Below are 19,005 nucleotides of genomic sequence, written 5' to 3'. Positions count from 1 at the left end.
GAAAATGTTTTTACTAATTTTACATTTTTCAAGTGCTGTGTCCCTTTCCCAACCTTTTCCATGTTTCCACTAGATTAGGAACATATTTTCCCAATAATGTTCTGATAAATGTTAAATCCATAAAATTCTGCTATGTATTTTCCTTGGTTGCTGATCTAAAGCTCAGCTTTATGAGCAGTCTGATATTCTTCCGACATGAATTCATCAATCCATATTAAATAAGTTCTTTAAATAGATATACTGGTACTTACACAAACAGTTGCTCTTCCAACAAAGACAATGAGGGGAAGAATCGACAGACAGACAAAAGAGTTAACCATCCTTATTTTCACACGGCTTTCCCCCCCTTTTTTGTGAACAAGCTTTTCGTTCTTTCCAATCCCCCCCCCCCGTTAAGTCAATCTAAATAGTTAGAGAACAGGTTTATGCCTTGCAAATTATTAACTACGTTTTCCATTTTGATTATCCTGATCCAAGAAGTACTATTGCTAGAGAGTTTCCCAATCTGAGCTTTCTCTATGGCATATATTAAGGGACAATGCAGCTGTTTATTTATCAACCTTTATTCTTTTTCATCTGGATTTATCACTAGTTTCAGTCATCTGACTCCTACAGTGGGAGATGTAGCAGGTCCACAGTAAGATATAAGAGTTACTTCAAGTCTTAATTTTTCTTTGGGGAGCTAAATGCCCTTGCTATCTAAGGTCGTAACACAACCAAAATTAAGCACATATTTTATTAAGTTATTGTTTTTAAGGCTGGAATCCTACAGCCAGCTGATATAACGAAGAAACATTATTTATTCAATATTTCTATTTATAACTCAACCTTCACAAAATGGCCCCAGGGTGGAGCACATACATCATCAAAACAACCATTAAGACATTATTCCAAAATAACAAGAAATGGGATAATTAAAGCCAAGTTTAGGATGACAGCTACACTGCCAGAGTGTCCCCCACCACACCCCAATGCCTGAAAAGAACTCTACAAGTATACATGTCCCTCTGCTGGTGGTGAGCATACTGGGGCATTCCAGGGAAGTGGGTATGTCAGGTGTGGTGGCAGATCCACCGGATCCAACTCCCTTCCCAATTTCCTGGTATACCCATAAAATTGGCCTAGAACTCATTAACACCCCCCACCCCAAAGTGAATGGGAAGAGAAATGAAAAATCCCATTCACCCTGCCCTGGCTGCAGCAAGTTGGAAGACTGAAAGGCATGGTGATTCCCCACCACAGAATTTCTCTCCGTCTTCTCATCTCTGCCCCTCATTTAAGGTTGCTTTGCCCAGCATTCACAGCCTACCTTTCTGTTTAAACTTTCAAAGCTGCATTGCCATACCTACCAAGGTACCAGGGGTGAAGCCCCTTTGAACACAATGGGACACCTGAGTAGATGCATTGAATGATGCACCAGTGAGGCAATGCATTGATGTCTACAGGCAAGATTGAAGCAAAGGAGACTGGGCCAATCCCCAGTTGTTTTGTTTACAGTGGTACCTCGGGTTACATACACTTCAGGTTACATACGCTTCAGGTTACAGACTCCGCTAACCCAGAAATATTACCTCGGGTTAAGAACTTTGCTTCAGGATAAGAACAGAAATCGTGGTCCGGCGGCGCGGCAACAGCAGGAGGCCCCATTAGCTAAAGTGGTGTTTCAGGTTAAGAACAGTTTCAGGTTAAGAACGGACCTCCAGTACGAATTAAGTACTTAACCCGAGGTACCACTGTATTGTATTACACTTATCTTTCTCCATTTGATAGGAAATTTGTGGCAGTTTGCACAGAGGTACAACACTCCCATCCCTCCTGTGAAGGAAAAACTGCTGCATAAGATGGACAGGTTGAACAAGTACAGTTAGCAGAGGCATTGCTTATAGGCCATCTAAAGCTTAACAAGTTTCTTCTAAACTGCTTTCCAACTGTTGCCCTAGCCATCTCCCCTGCCACTACGGTCTAACATCCAGAGAAATACCAAAGATTCCAGGAGCAGTCAAAATGGCTGACAGTGTTGAGGCCACTGGGACAGAGTGGTAGGAAAGCTCTCTTCCAAGGATGTTTGTCCACATTGTCTCACTGTGAAGAACGAACCCCCCAAATCAGCTACTGAAGAACTCATATTCCTCAGAATATATTATGAGAACACTGTCAGAGAATGAAGTAATTCTTCTGTAATGTTACAATTCTTGAAACATCCTGATTCAGGCACCGTCAGAGACAGGACAGTGGACCATTATGTCAATCCAATATGGCTATATTTATGTTCTTGTATTAATCCACGCAGGTCTTAGCACACACGTTCATGTGGAGGTGCTCACTGCCAAACAGTGTTTGCAGTCTTACAAAAGTTTCCATAAATAAGGTAACTTTCTCTAGCTAGAAAGACAGGAAGATGAAAGGAATGTAATAAAGCACAGCTTTATGTAATCTGTCCTTGACAAAGATGAGGTGCACTGAATTTTAATAAAGCCCTGATTCATCAAATCTCAAACAGAATTAAAGTGTGGACTGGATCCTAATAACAACATGCTTTATACCCATGAAAGATAAATTAAAGGATGCAAAACTGCTATTGACAAACATTGATTATATGTACTTTGAAGGACTTTGAAGTTGTGCCAGATGCATCTTGTCAGCCTCCTAAGTTTTCTTTTAAATCTCATTGCGTAAGGCTTTTACTTTTTAATTATTTCCCCCTACAAAGTCTTTGATCAAGTGAAATATAGATCATATTTGGGTGATGCCACTTCCTTTGCTTTCTATTAAGATGTGGCCTTGTGCATCACTTCAGTGACTTCTTTTCAAAAATAATATAGTACACACTAAACATAATGTCGTGCTGATACCAATATACTTAAAAATCCTGCTTCTTGTATGTGTGGGCCAAACTGGTCACACTGCACAGATTTGTCTGTACTATGGAAGCATTAGGTTGGGCAAATGTATCATAAATCAGCCTTATGTTAAGGTGGTCGTTGGGCAGTTGATCAGGAGAAATGTTTGATCCTCAAAAATTATTGAGTGAAATTTCCCTGAGTCATGACTAGGATCTATTTACAATCCTAACATACAGTTGTTGTGACTTTGGTAACTAACTATGCAGAGTACAAAGTGATATGTGGGAAATTTGTTGTTGTTGTTTAGCCGTTTAGTCGTGTCCGACTCTTCGTGACCCCATGGACCAGAGCACGCCAGGCACTCCTGTCTTCCACGGCCTCCCGCAGTTTGGTCAAACTTATGCTGGTAGCTTCGATAACACTGTCCAACCATCTCGTCCTCTGTCGTCCCCTTCTCCTTGTGCCCTCAATCTTTCCCAACATCAGGGTCTTTTCCAGGGAGTCTTCTCTTCTCACAAGGTGCCCAAAGTATTGCAGCCTCAGCTTCAGGATCTGTCCTCACTCAGGGCTGATTTCCTTAAGAATGGATAGGTTTGATCTTCTTGCAGTCCATGGGACTCTCAAGAGTCTCCTCCAGCACCATAATTCAAAAGCACCAATTCTTTGGAGATAAGCCTTCTTTATGGTCCAGCTCTCACTTCCAAACATCACTACTGGGAAAACAATAGCTTTAACTATATGGACCTTTGTCGGCAAGGTGATGTCTCTGCTTTTTAAGACGCTGTTGAAAGAGGTCAGGGAATCATAGAACCACCGAGTTGTAGAGTTGGAAGGAACTACAAGGGTAATCTAGACCAACCCTCTGCAGTGTAGGAATCTTTTTGTGCAGCGTGGAGGTTGAACTCACAACCCTGTGATTAAAGGTCCCATGCTCTACCGACTGAGCTACCCTGCGTAAGTATGACCAGGTACCATTTCACATTTCATATCTGAGAAAGTGAGAGAGAAATCAGTCAGTGACTCCCCCTCCCCCATGGCTGTGACTCACTCCATTTCATGCGTGCTAGCTACTGAACTACAGCAGTTCCTACAGAAATGTTGTGAATGTCAATGAGGTTTGGATGACAAAACAGCCAAGGTGCCTTTGAAAAATATATACTAATGCATTTGTAAGATCTGTGTGACACAGAAGATCTTTGCGGCTTATGATTTTGTGTAATGCCTTCAACAAACTTTGATACAACTGTAATAGTAGCAGTAGCAGCAGCGGTGGAAATTATGGAATAATATATACTATTGATTTTGAAGTACATATAGAAATGGCAAAATAGAAGTGTTCAAAAGGTAAGTTACATGAGATGTACAAAGACAGTTTCTATAGGAGTATCATAACTGGATAGTTTAGTTGAAGATTACAGGTGATTTTTAAAAATCTGAATTACTGAATCAAAATTTTGTAGGCATTTACCAAGTGAAAGTATCAGCTGAATGGAACAGAATAGATAGAAATGCATGTAAAATATTGGAAGGGTTAAAATATTCAGATTTGAAATGGATGACACTTCCTTTTTACTTTGGGCACATTAATTCTCTGCTAGAATTCCCTGGGGGAAAAATTGAAAAGTGAAGAGATATTCCTAAGAGGGTTACAGTTTGCTTTTCATATATATATATATATATATATATATATATATATATATATATATATATATATAATGTATTTATTTAGGTGTATTTGGGCCCATGAAATTCGCACAATGATAAACAAACAAGGATTGTGGTGAGGGTGGGGGAATACAGTGAATTTAACAGCTACAACAATTTTCCCCCCCAGGTCCACATTTGGGCTAAACAAATGAAATATTCTATAGTATTACTGCATGTGTTTTGTTGAGACATACTTCCTTTGTTTAGCCCACATGAAATAAGTGTCAGTAGATTCCAGATATGGGGCCATGTTGGGCCTATTGCATCTTGTATGTAATGAAAAATCACAGAAAGTTGCCTCCAGTTAGTGAAGTCTGTTCCTCAAAAAATCTGTGTTCATTTGAGTTTCTGCTCAGTTTCAGCTTCATGAAAGCACAACTCTTTTAAGCCCCCCACATCCTGAACGTCTAATCTTGTGATTCTCTCATATTAGCATCACTTACTTCCACATCATTGTGGAAATCAATATGACAGTGTGGATGAACCCAGTTAACACTCTCAGAATTGATGCTCAGGATCAGACCTCCATTTCATAACACTTACCCTCAAAGGATTACCCATTCCCATAGAATCAGATGCCAGAGACAGAACTAAAAGAAACATCAATAAAAAAACAGAAAATAAACTGTGAGGGAGCCTAATATAGCACAGACCACTATGAATTAAACAACATCCTAGAAATCTTCACACAATAATTGATTTGCTCATTTGTACTTCTCTCTCTTCTTTAATCTTTCAGCAGGGCTCCTCTCTTCCCTCCTTGCTTTTTAAATATTCTGTGTTCATCTGTTGTCTGCAATATTGTTTCTGATCTCTCCCCATTCTATCAGTCATTTGTACACAGAGACTAGTCCACATGCTCTGGTCTCCTTTTCTAATAACTTAAAAAGACACACAAAAAAACTAATCACCTAGACTGAGCCATTCACATTGTTGTAAGAGTCTCTTTGATTTGTTAAACACCTCTGCATAAACTGTTCCTTTCCGAGTACTTGAATGAAAGGAGGGTGAGAATGTGCCACTGTGTTTGCTTAAGATCTATGGAATCAGCTTAAAAAAGAGAGAGGGAGAGAAATGCTATCACAGGAAATGTCTTCTAAATTTACATTGTCAAAAGCCCACCTGGAACCAAATGGCTGCTGGGATTTAGGAACACCCTTTTTTTTTTAGTGTCTGTCGCATTGACAGAACAATGTTGCTCCACATCAAGCTGACAGCCAATTTAGGCTTGATCCAGGAGCCATACGTACCCACTTAAAAAGTTTACTGCCTGGCATCAATACTGTCATTTCTATCCTGTCCATGCATTTGAGCCTTTGGAATTAAGGCCCCCTTCACCTTGCAGGTGGCTGAAAGGTAATGATGAGCTGAAATTTATGGTTGGAGGCTAGAGCTTACAGAGAGAATTGCCACATACATTGTAAGCTTTTAAATGTTTAAAGTTATCTGCAATCACCTCAGTGTTTACTTCTCTGGCCAAATGGTTAGTTCGATCATATACCTCTGAATTTCCTAGAGGAAACATAAACACAGAACTTCATTATACCTTGGCACCATGTTTGCTCATGTGAAACACTACAAAACCTCCTCTTTTCAACATCCTATCCTCAGGTGTAATCAATTAAATGTGTGGCAAGGAAAACATTACATGTAGACAGCTGCAGTGTTTGGTTTAGATGGACAGACCAATCTGATCTTGGCAAGGGAGGGGGAATCAAAAGTGGATGAACCGCCAAAACTTGTATTTTTGTCCTTGCAAGGGGGAAAAAATGAGGTGGCATGATTGTTACATCCGTGTTTCTTCCTCTCTTCTTTAAGGACACCCAGGGCCAGTGTACTTTTTGTCTCATTTGGGGTGTTTGTTAGGCGAATGAGAGGGCATTGTATTTGGCTTATCCATAGCCTTCTGTGATCTCCCCACCACCACCACCAGTGCCCACTTTTGCCCTTTCTGACATCAAAGTACCAATGGGGGGTGAGCACAACAAGATCTCTCTACTATGTGGTCAGACCTCTCTCTGTCCACAGAGGGGTAGATCCCTGGGATGCCTGTCATAATATAGTATTGTGCCCTAATTGATTAATTTCTGATCAAGTAAAAACAAGTCCCCCAATTAATTGGCTGATTATATTTTTTGTATGTAAATATGCTTAAAAACCAATTGTTTTCAAAAACTGGGTAACAAGACCCCTTATCAGCAGCAGTATTCTACCTTTTCTCTCACAGAGAAGGAATGCATCCTCTAACATGGTGACTCAGGCTGCAGTCCCAACCCTACTTACCTGAGAGTAAGCCCCATTGAATTCAACAGGACTTACTTCTAAGTAGACATGTTTAGGGTTGCATTGTTAGATGTGACATAGGCATATATAACCCAAGCACTCTCTTTCTCTCTCCAAAGCTCTTTTACCCTTCTCCAGATTCTTGTTATCTAATAAATTTGTTGCTCAAATTAAATCCAAACTACTGGGCCTGGTGCAATTGGTATCTTGCCTGTCAGAAGGCTGGAGCGTTTGTTTGTTTTTGCAATTATGTGGGGAAGGTCTGTATAAGCATTTTAAACATGGCTAGAGTAACATTTAAGGAGCTCCTTATATTTCTTTAATATGGCTACATTAAAGAAATGGCTATATTATCAGTATACTCCTGGCCCACCTATCGCAGCAGGTTACAATAGGCCATCAGTGTTAGTGACTACAAGGCCTGTAGTTGCTGGGGAAGGACAACTTGTGGGCTTCTCAGAAACATCAGGTTAGTTGCTAAGGGAGACCAAACTTGGTGTTCTTATGTCCCTACAGAAAGTTTTGCCATGGTGAATTTCAGAAGACAGCCACCAACATGAAGTATCTTGGTGGCTTCAATTCCTGAGGTAATTATTCCTGGAAGAGGTGCACTGGTGGCCAAAGAGTAGGTGTGGTGGTCAAAGGTGTGTGATAAATGCAATATATCCTGTGGATCTTACCGCTGCATGCCCAGTTTTGTGTTTGTAGCTATTAATACACTGCACTATTACAAGCCCTAGGCTTAGCTGCCAGAGGTGCTGAATGAAGATCATCATCCCAGCAGTTCTAGTGAGATTACTCAGCTGTGAACAGATAACTCAATACAAAGAAGAGGAAGAAGAAAAAGCTGGGGGGGGGGGGAGAGTAGAAGCCGACAATTTCATACCAGCCCAAACTAGACAAGCCTCTCTCTCTCTTTCTCTCTCTGATGACCAAGGGGAAAGCTTTGATAAACGGTAGGGCAGCTCCTGAAATCCACGTCTCTGAAAGTGGAGGTGGAACGCTGCGGGAAATAATATGAGAGTCCCTGCTGTGGGAGTCAAGGGAGACAGGGGAAATAGTTCAGGTAATAAAAAAAAAATGTTAATATTACAAGAGAGAAATGCATCTGAGTATAATTCCAGACTTTTAACTTCAGTTTTCAAATCTTGGTGAAAGAAAGAGGCAGCCCGCTGCCATCTCAGAATTTTGTCACATTGGGTTTAAGGTATGGAATAAATCAAAACTTTTTTTTTAACCTCCTTCTTTCGAACACCGAACAAAGAAATGCATTAATAATACATGAAAAATGTTCGTTATGGCGGTGTGTATCACCGGGAACACTGTTTTAAAGGAATTAGGAGCAACACTTGAAAAGAATAGGCCTGAGATTTGCATCTTGCGAGCCACGGGTTGGAAGAGGGGAAGAGGGAATCTCCATACATTCTGATCTATGTCTTTGGCTTCTCAACTGGGAAGAATGGACGTCAAAATCAAAGGACCTCTTTTGAGAGTTAGGGAAAGTGCTATCAAAAGCTAGAGGCCTTCACCTCAACATACTAGTGAAGAGCAGTAGGAGGATAAAAAGATTTCCCGGCTAGCTGGAGATACACTTGGCTATGTAGCTGTGTGCTTTCCCTTGTGAGGATAGGGCCTCTGCTACTGGTGGAGCCCAGACCTTTGTATGCTTACTCAGAAGTAAGCCTCACAAACATCAATGAGACACAATCTCATTCAAGAATTGAAGACACCAAGCTACTTGGTGGTTGGCAGCTACCTTTTAGAAAAGCATCCTTGGAGTGCTTGGATGTCATAGAGTGGCCGCCATTTTGAATTTCATTCTGCCTCAGATGCCACAAAGAAGAGGTGCATGTGTAGCATAGATCACTATTCCCTCATACAGGAAAGACAGTAATTACATTCTACTATTAGCTGTTTCATCTGGTTATGTACACATATCACACTTTGGACCAAAACTAATGATCATGCCCAAGTACAGCTCATGCCTAGGATGCAAAATGGCTGTCACTTTATGAGCTGTCCAATATTGCTAACAGACATTGATATGGTGCAGCTCTCAAACCCTAATTTTCTCCAGGGTGCTACTGCATTAACGCTAACATGTGTAGAAGAAAGGATATGGAGAAGCTTGACTACGTAAGAGCCAAGAATCTAACTGAAATAGTAGAAGTCTTCTTGGTACAAGCTTCAGTGATCCAAGAGAGCAGATTTCCACTCTACCTTTCTAGGTTCTAGAATATATTCAATAGCTTTTGCATCCCTGCTGATTCACCCTATTCTTTTACTTCATCTTAGTGTAATAAAACTTAGTTCTTCAAAAATAGAGCTTTTACTTGTTTATTTCAATAAAGCATTTTTTTTGAATTGCATGAGCCCTCAGGGCAATGCCCCAGAACAATATCAGAGTTACAGCAAAGTTATAACATACGGATAATTTATGTAAACACGGAATGCAGGGTGCTAGGTAGTATATGTCTTTATGCATTGCTTGTGTGGATTAAGATTGCTCATTTTGGACAGGGTGAAGTTGACAACAGAATTTTCAATCTATCCAATGATAGAATTGGCAAAAAAGGGAACAGCTGGAGTAGCAGTTTCAAGGACTGTTTAGCTGGCCCGTTTCAGTCAAAGCTATTGGTGAAAATGCTGAGAGAGCCAATGTAGCAATTCATGCTGGTGATGCCAATGTCAGAGGGCTCATTAGGACTTGTCATTAGATCTCATAACCCCTTTGTATGCTATGACAGTGGCATTACTTGAATTACTTATATGGGGTTTTAAAAAAATAAAAACCTAAGGTGAAAGGATCCAAAAGAGTTGAAGCTGCTAAAAAGGGAAAAATCAGATTAATTGCACATAAATTACACCTAGAGTCTTCTGAGAACTTTCAGCTTTATTGACTACAAGATAAATCCTCCTGAAATAGCATAACAGATATAAAACCTCTAACATACAATTGTAAGTAGTAGGTGTTGAATTTCTGGGAAGGAGAGAGATGATGACTTCTGCTGTGTAGTGGAGATTGGTCTACTGGACTGAATGGAGCTCTGCCCAACCAACCTCAGTCTGCCCTCAGCCAGTTCCCACCTCCCCGCCTACTTATTTGCAACCGGTCCATAAGATGACGCTGCCTGCCAGCATCTTGGTCCTTAGTCTCAGTGTTGCCCTTGGAGAGCTAAGCAGATAGGACAATGGGGACAAAACTAGCATTAGTTGACTCTGCCTATCAGGACTGTTGGATCCAGGAACCACTCACCCACATCAACTCCATCTTGTCAAGGTTCAGGTTAACCGATTGACCCTCATCCAGCCCACTATCTGTCAAGAACCTGCATGGCTACATTGAATCAGACGTAAAAGAAAACATGAAGTTGGTGTCGTCATCTTACTTTTTGTGTGTGTGAGTGCCATCCGCTTACTAGTGGGAAAATCTCCTAATGGCTGTTCATATGGATATATGTAATGTCAATGGCATATGCAATTTAACGCAGTAAAGTATGTCCCCAATAGAATACTGTTAAGATGCTGTTGAAACCTTCGGTATATATTTCCAGAAATGGAGCGATAAATTAGGGTGATAAATCTAAATGAATAAAAGTATTCCTAGATGGATGTGTGAATGTAATTTGCATCCACATGCAATAGATTTGTGTACATTCAAGTCATATTTGAAGGGACAAATTTCAGATATATAACCATTATATTCAAATACATAACCGCTAACTTTCAGTGACTGTTTTCCACCCACAGACCTTTTGAAAGGCCTTTTTAGATATTATAAACCATTCATCACTTGTAGTGTTGCTAATCGAAGAGAAGCCACACAAAAAAGCTGTGTGTTACCAGGTGTGTTTGTGCTTTTAACGTGTGTGTGTGTGTGTGTGTGTGTGGTGATGACAGCTGATCTGTTTGCAGTAGATGGGTCAGAGTCTGAGTTAGCACACAGCTAACCATTAATCTGGCCTTTTCTTCCCATATTACAAAATGTTTGGTTAAGCAATTCTGTTACAGGAAGCACATTATTTACATATGTTGGAATGGTAATGGGAAGGAAGGAGTAGCTTCTTTGTTCACACCCACAACATCCATTTAAAGCACATTTATAGCACTTTAACAGTCATGACTTCTCCCAAAGAATACTGAGAACTGTAGTTTGCTCATACAGAGCTTTAATTCTCAGGACCCTTAAACTACAGTTCTCAGAAGTATTTGGGGGAAAGCCACGTGCTCTAAATGTGTGGTGTCTCTTAACGCCCTCATACCTGCAAAGGAGTTCGGATTAGAATAAGCACTGAACGGGCTGCACTTGATGGTTTTATTTAATGTTTGTATTTCACTTTTCCAATACCAAAGGCCGAGCTCAAAGTGGCTCACAACGATCGCAACAGCATTAAAGAAAGAACAAATATTGCAGTCACTATACTATCAAACACAATAGCACACAAAGCAAATGACAAATTCATCAAAATGATTAATGCAATTCAATAAACTCATAGTAATTCAAAATATCAGAAAGAGCTGCTGAGCACCTACCCTGTGGCAGACGGCATCCTCTCTTAGAAGCAGTCTCTATTTTCTTCAGGGCAGCAGGCCACAGGTAGCACACTTCCAGGCAGCAAGATCTGTCATAGTTTTTAGCCTTGACTTCGTTTTCACCTTGTATGGGTCCACAGGCACACTTTCAGGTGGGAGTTCCTGGTACACCAGCACCTGGTGAAATTCTAGCTGGGTCAGCAGGTATTAACAGTGCTGCCTGCCCACCCAGGGTCCCAGTTCATGCATGACTCTCTGCTGGTCTGCAGGCCCAATGCATGGAGACAGATGGAAGTTCTCAAGTAGCAGCTGCAGGTCCAGGCACATGGAGGTCCCCAAGGCAGGCAGGCTTTATAGTTCTGCCCCAGCAGCTGGTCCACACCTAGCTGGGACAGCAAGTGTTATCAATCTTTCCTGCCTGCCCAGGGTCCTAGTCCCTGCACTACTCTCAGCAGCTGCAGGTCTGTAGGTCCAGGCTGGTGGAGACAGATGGAGGCCCCCAAGCAGCAGCATGAAAGGATGAGCATGAAAGGATGAAGGACTTAAATAGAGCTGGTAGTTCTGAGTACCAGTCAGTGCTCAGTCTTTACAGCAGGTAGAAATTGTTAATGGTAAATGGATAGGAATTTGAATATATTTCTGAAGTATATAGCTTGAAGTCTTAGCATTATACAAGATGGTCATCCCGCAACAATTGGGTCAGCCCCATGCAGTGATCAATGGAGGAAAGTGAAAGGGATTTGGCTGGCGCATTGGATTGGCTCCACGGCCGTGACTGTACTGAGTTCACCTTACCCATCACCCTCTCAGGAACTGACAGCAGCACTTAGGGTTCAGAAGGCAAGTGAGCTATCCCAACCCATGACTGGGTTGTTCTTGTTAATTGAAGTGTATTGTGCGACATCTTCCTGACATAACACTACCCTGGAGAAAAGAAATTTGAAACAGGATGCCTTTGTGGTTACAACTGGACAAAAGTATATTTGTTTGGGACATGTAGTTATGGGCATGTGTAACAAGATGCACTGATCTTGTTACACTTGTTACACAAACAAAAAAAAAATAGCAGGAGGAGGTGCATAAAAAAAGGGCAAAACATATTCTTGGAGGGGTAACTTGTATCACCAAGAAGGCTAAAAAACAGCATTGTGCTTCTTTGCTCATTCATCAGCTACAATTCCCATGGTGTCTGGCTGTGCATGCTGCAAAGTGTACTCTGCCAGCAATGGAAAAAAGGAAGAACAGATTTTCCCCCACTGGAATGATACATACACTCTCTTAGAACCCTGTAGAATCAACAGTACATGACCTCTGTGTAGGAATGATTATTTATAGATACATGTGTGTATATAAAAAATGTCCAGAGTTGCTGTTGAATGCTGCTTAAGACAACACTTGAAGGAGATTCCTCAGGTTCTGGAATGAAACCGTGGCAGATTTTGGGTTTGAATGTTTTACCAAAACCCACAAGAATATCCCTGATGAGCTGGCACACCTTCCAATGCCTGATGGATGAAAATAGGGATACAGTTAACCATCTCCTATTTATAACATCCCACTGTTTTTGGACCACAACTCCCATCATCCCTAGCTAGCAGGGCCAGGAGTCAGGAATGATGGGAATTGTAGTTCAAAAACAGCTGGAGACCCAAGTTTGGGAAACCCTGGCCTAACTTAATTAGACTTTCAAACACACTAATTAGAGAATTTGAAGTGTCTAGTACACAACTCAAATAAATACATGGATCTATCCCAAATACATATGACTCTGGCTGTTTCAAGGTTTTAATACTCCAAGCCTTAGTTAAATTCTAATACTATTGGTTCCAGGAATTTAGGGCACTTTGCATCCACATATAGAAAAATCCTTCCCGGTTCATTTTCATATACTGCCCTAACTGTCCTGTATAAACTGTGAGGTGGACTCTCCTGAATAAATGTAGGGCATTCTGGAATGCTAGTTCGAATCGAGGTGGGATGAAGTTCACCTTTCTGTAAAACTTTGAAAATGTGCTACTAGTCAGAATGAACAGAAAACCAGAATAGCCGATGATTTAACTCAACAAAAGTCATTCTTTAAACCCTCTATTTTAACTTCTTTCAATTTGCTAATACCTACAGTATCTATATGTGCATGGTGACTCAGTCACCATAAAACTCAAGCTGCTTTTGTGAGGTGAAAAATATATATACATATGAAACTGCGCACATCTAGCTATCTGTTCTTGCCACTTGATAGGACTAATTTGCTGGGCTTAGACTAGGTTTGTGTAGAAGAGAAGCCAGCTAGGGGGAAAGTCCAACAATGGCTATGTGCATTGTCCCTCTGGCTATACACAGTGAGGTAAAATGTTCATTTCTGCCCAATGATGAATGTGTTAGTTTCTTTATTCTCACCCCCACCTCCTCTCACATCACAACAGAAAATTGTGAATTCAGCCACTAGAGGACACTAAAGTACAAGGCTACATGAGCTGAAATAGTTCAGCTTTAAAAAATATGTTGAGCTACTCTTGTCCACTTTGGGGATGAGGAATTGACCTGCAATCTGATATGAATTATTCTTTTTTCTGCAGTTATATTTTCAGTTAAAAATGGGAAAGAACCAGCATATAGATACATTTACTACTACATATCCAGTTGCGAGAAGGAGTTTGAAACAAAACTAGTGCTCATTACCATTTATACAAGCGTCTTTGCAAAGCAAGCTTGTACTTGATAGAACATTGGACTGTTTTAAAAACTACAACCAGCAAAATATATTTGAAATTTATTTTAAAGGAACAAAATACTCATAATATAAGTTTTCTAGTTTTGTTGGTTTTTGTTGCTGTATATTTACTATTAGCTACTCCCCCCTCCAACATTATAGCAACAATTTATGCACGCTATAAAGTAAAGAATTAGAATCAAGTAGATATATGTAGCTGTATTTAGATCTACCTAAATAGGTGTGTTTTAGCTATCTTTTTGATTTGCTAACACAGTTCTCATAGAATTTTTACTAAAAGAAAGGAAGACGAAAAGCACACATATTTAATACGGTATTCCATTTGAGGCAACAATTCTGGCAGAGTAAAAAATTAGCAACTGTGCTGTTTAAATAAAACCACTGCCAATATAATGCAAAATATGTACAGCATAATGGGAATGTCAAAGTCAGCTCTGAAATGGAAGTGATGAAACACCACCTGAAATTCTTCCAGAGATAACATCAGCAAGAGCAAATAATAAAGATTTTGCGATATGCCTCTTTTTAGAGTAATTCTTTTGTATCTTATGCAGATTAGTTGGCTTCCCGGCTTATTATATTGAAACAACGTTAGGGTTTTCATAGGAAACATGAGGGGGGAAAGGATTCCAAGTGATGGAAGAAAAGAAAATATAAGGAAAATTATCATGACCAGAAGGTACCTACGATATCAAATAGTACAGACTTGGGCTGCCTTGGAGTGAAGAGATTATCATAAATGATTCTAAAATCTTCCCCATGTCTGTGATAGTGAATGTAATACAACATCCAGTTTTTTAAATGGTTCTCCCCTACTTTCACATGAATAATATCCACAACCGCTTTCACAGCGTCATTTCTAAATGCCCTTTGCCATGCAAAAATGATTTATATTACCGTATACTTATTGACAATGAACACCTTGAACAAAAACTATAGAATGTAATTTTGTTAATCTAAGGCAAAATGATCAATACTGGGATGCTGGGTCTAAGCTACGTATAATATGAGTGGTCCACGATCAAGCTGCATATAACTTGAGTGAACCATCTTCAACATGCTGAATCTCTGAGGGTAGTGGAATTGCTAACAGAGCCTCACTAGCTGAATACAGCATCCAGTTTGGACTGCATGAGAGGCAATATTGCTCTTTTAGGTATGTGGAACCCAAGTTGTTTAGGGCCTACTTTTAAAGCACTCTTATTACTTTAACCATCCTGGCTTTGCCCAAAGTATCCTGGGAACTGTAGTTTGTTAAGTGTGATGGGAATTAACAGCTCATAGTATCTTTAACAAACTACATTTCCCAGGATCCTTTGGGGACATCTATGACTGTTGGAGGGCTATAAGAGTGTTTTCAATATATGGTGTTGATGTGTCCCAAACCTTGAACTGGAGTATATATATAGCACCAGAGATGCTGGGAGATGGTTTGTTGAACACTTCCTCCTTTTTCAAGCCATTTACCTAGTTACCAAGACTGCTATTAGCTCTGCTGGGGGAAAATACAGGTATTTCCACTGAGATATGCTTTAGATCAGTGTAACCACAGGGGTGGGGAGAAAAATGGCTGTGCCAATCCCATCTGAACCGCCCCCACTTTTCCACAGCTGCTTTTAAGTAAAAATTAAAATGTTGGGACAATTGAGTCATGGATCTCCTGAATCACATGTTGGTTATCCGAAGGAGTATGGAGTAATTTATGAGTTTCCTTTCATTTAATAAAAGTAAAGAAAACACTTGATCAAGATACTTCCACATTGTTTCTTTGTGAAGGTATTCTAAAATACCCAGAAGTAATGACACAGATATCAATCTGAATCTTGTATTTGAATAGGTGCTCTCATGGTGTCCTAGATTCCTAAACTCAATCGGCAACACTTAAAAGTTAAATTTTATATTTCAATTATCACGTTTTCCTCATTGTCACCATACAGGGACCATTTCCGTTCAAGTAACTCTCAGAAGATAGAAAATTTTGGCTCCTCTATAAATGCCAATTCTCATGAATTTGCTTTGATTTATTATACACTGAAGTTTGTATTATATTTTGAATCCCAAATGGCTGGTTTTTCTTTTTTCCGTGTGTGGCCAGCATCCCAAGAAAACAATGTTGTCTGGTACAACTACATTTTGATTAATAATCAAAATCATATTCTCTCATTTATCTTTCTCTCTTCAGTTATATTTTTTTGGGGGGGGAATTCAGATGGTAACTTTCATATGTTTGTGCTAGCTTGCCATAAATACTTCTGGCCCCTTTTAAAAGGGAATTTTCCTTCATTTACCAAAGAACCCTATGAGGCATGTCATTCTTACCCCCATTTTATAGATGAAGAACTGAGGCATAGCAGCTGGACAAACAGCCTATCACCTATGTTATCTACACTAATAAGGGGAATACTATCAGGAAAGCAGGAGAGGCCAGTGATTCAACAGCAGTCATATGGTGACCACCCATATTTTTTGACAGCTTAGGGGCTTCTTAAGGTTACACAAAATTACATATATATCATGCTAATAAAGACTACATGGCTGACCTGTGATCATCTGAAACTCAGTTTTGCAGATTTGGAACTATCTTTCTGGCACACACAGAGGGCTGAATTGGAAACATTAAACTGGAATGGAATGCCATGAATTCAGCCCTGGAAGTATGGTAAAAACGAAGAGGAGTATATACAAAGTGCTTTCTTTTCATCACCAAGTAATCACACCTTGTCCTCACATATGTGGGATTAGGAGTAAATAAGGATAACAAGGATGTTATGCTTATGGCTGGCCCGAGCTCCACAACTTTTCTTCTTATAAATGACCTACCACAGGCCAGATTTGCTTTCTGCTTTTGTCTGCAGTACTTTTGCCATTTCCTTCTAAATTAATTGTGTGTGTGTGTGTGTATGTATGTGTGTGTGTGTGTGTGCGCGCGCGCACACACACACACACACACACACACACTGCAAAATTCCTGAATGCAAAGCAGGAATAAGCAAAAACAAATCAGAAAGAAACATCTGTCTTAAAACCTGGAAGGATTGCTTTTGCTGCTAAAGGAAACTACAATATTAAGTAAGAAGAATAAACCATCTTTCTTTAAATCATCTTTCTCTCTCCTGGGGTGACTGGGTTATTTGCAGAACATTCAGCATGCACCAAGTTTAAATCACCCTGATATCTTGCAGTGCAGGCAGAAGAAAACACTTGAATCATTTTCTCCCTAACACAAATTATGTCTTTGCTAAATGACAACTGCTAAACATTCCTGACTTCAGTATGCATTCACCCACCCTCTTTTGCATCACTGGGAGATTTATGGACCAATATTCCTCCCACCAGGAACAAATATGAAAACACCAGCTCTTTGGACACAGACTCCTTTTAGAAAGAAGGCTTTTAAATTCTCCGTGAAGATATTGGTATTTTCCCTCTAACTCTTTCCACTTTTCTTTTCTTCCAGTTAAACTGTTCTCCTGCACAGCTCTGACTTCGATAGTCATCTAGTCCAGAAGCAAAACAAAACTGCAAAACATTTCACTTTCTGCTCAAACTTTTTCAGAGGTGCTCTATTTTACAGAGAGTTTCTGTATTCAGCCTGCTTTGCTTATGTTTGGCTCAGAAGCAGCAATGCAATTTGTGCATCTGTGTTGCTCCATCACTGATATGGATGGAGCTGATGGAATTTAAAGTAATAGTATATTTATTACAAACTGTGAAATTACCCGGTGGGGGTGGATATGCTGCATTTAGCTTGCTTCCTGAGCCGAATTTTGAGCTAGTCAGACAGGACTGTAACAGCTGTGAAAGCTTCATCCAAATAATTTTAATGGTGCAGCCTAGAAACAGGGGTTACAGTGGGGCTAAATATTTCTTCTCTGTTGCTAGTATGTTCAGTTTTGGATACAGGATCCCCTTTTCCCTATTCCTAAAAAGTGATTTGTTTGGCAAAGGCATTCCGATTGGCTCAAGATAGTGTGGTGTGGTGTTCTGCCTTCAAAAGCCCCAGTCCTTATACCACTTACTTAGCAGTAACCCATTAACTTCATTGGGGTATAGTTTTTAAATAAGAAGTTTTGATAGGATAAAAACTAGAGCTGTATTACAAGACTAAGTCAAGTCAGGATGTCAGCTGATCATTTTATTAGGCCAGGGTATTCTTCATTCATCTGTGATGTCGGCTTTGATGCTATATGGCCATGTCTCTGAGAGACAGGTGTGGGGATGCTGTTGAACTACAAAGCCTTTCATCCTTGGCCATTGGCCATGTTTGCAAGGGCTAATGGGAGTTTGCCACTTCTGCTGCAAGATAAACGGCCTTTCAGAAGGGTCTATGCAGAAGACAGAAAAACGTACATAATTCAACAGCCGAATTTCTAGAGATTACAATTTGAATTCAAATTGCTTTATTTTCCATGTCATCACTACATTCCTAATGTTTCTTTGTGAAATACAGAAATGCATTCCTTGCAAATCCATCCTTGGAAATACAATGGCAATGTTCATGTGTAGAACGAATGTTGCAATGAGCCATGAGACTTTTGTTTATTTGTTGTAGGGAATTCAGTGTTCACCACATCCAGTTTCCTACAAATGAATATCATAAATCATTGTAACACAGCAATAGGGAGAAAGAATTATTGATATTAATGCAGACATAGATATTCTAGGTGTTATGTCCCTGCTCACTAGCCTTCTTGCCTCTCCGCCATTAATTCCCATGCCTCCCTGTCCTTTTGTGCAACCCCCTTGCACTCAAAGCCCCTCTGTGGTAACCTCCTGCATCCTTCTCCTCACTTTCAGAGCAACTACTAAGCCACCTTTTCACTTTCTGCTCAGTTATAAAGCCACCATCCTCTTCTTGTTTGGAGGTTCTAGCAGGGGAGCGCAGCTATCGTATACCCTTGACCGAAG

The 19,005-nt window shown here is 40.1% G+C and overlaps 1 protein-coding gene across 4 annotated transcripts in view; it reads right to left on the bottom strand.

The window, feature by feature from the left end:
* Nucleotides 1–416, bottom strand: part of HABP2 (hyaluronan binding protein 2) — a 32,357-nt gene extending 31,941 nt beyond the window's left edge. For 2 of the 4 annotated variants that reach the window (XM_083616643.1, XM_083616644.1), the window contains exon 1: nucleotides 252–382. In XM_083616643.1, the coding sequence (XP_083472769.1) occupies nucleotides 252–320 (69 nt within the window). In that variant the 5' untranslated portion in view covers nucleotides 321–382. Of the gene's footprint in view, nucleotides 1–251 lie in introns of all 4 variants that reach the window. The other 2 variants (XM_083616645.1, XM_083616646.1) reach the window with 2 other exon arrangements.
* Between the last annotated feature and the right edge of the window lie 18,589 nt (nucleotides 417–19,005).

The sequence above is a fragment of the Podarcis filfolensis genome (genome assembly GCF_964270895.1).
Source record: "Podarcis filfolensis genome assembly, chromosome: 5".
NCBI lineage: Eukaryota > Metazoa > Chordata > Lepidosauria > Squamata > Lacertidae > Podarcis > Podarcis filfolensis.
This window is presented reverse-complemented; position numbering and strand designations above follow the sequence as displayed.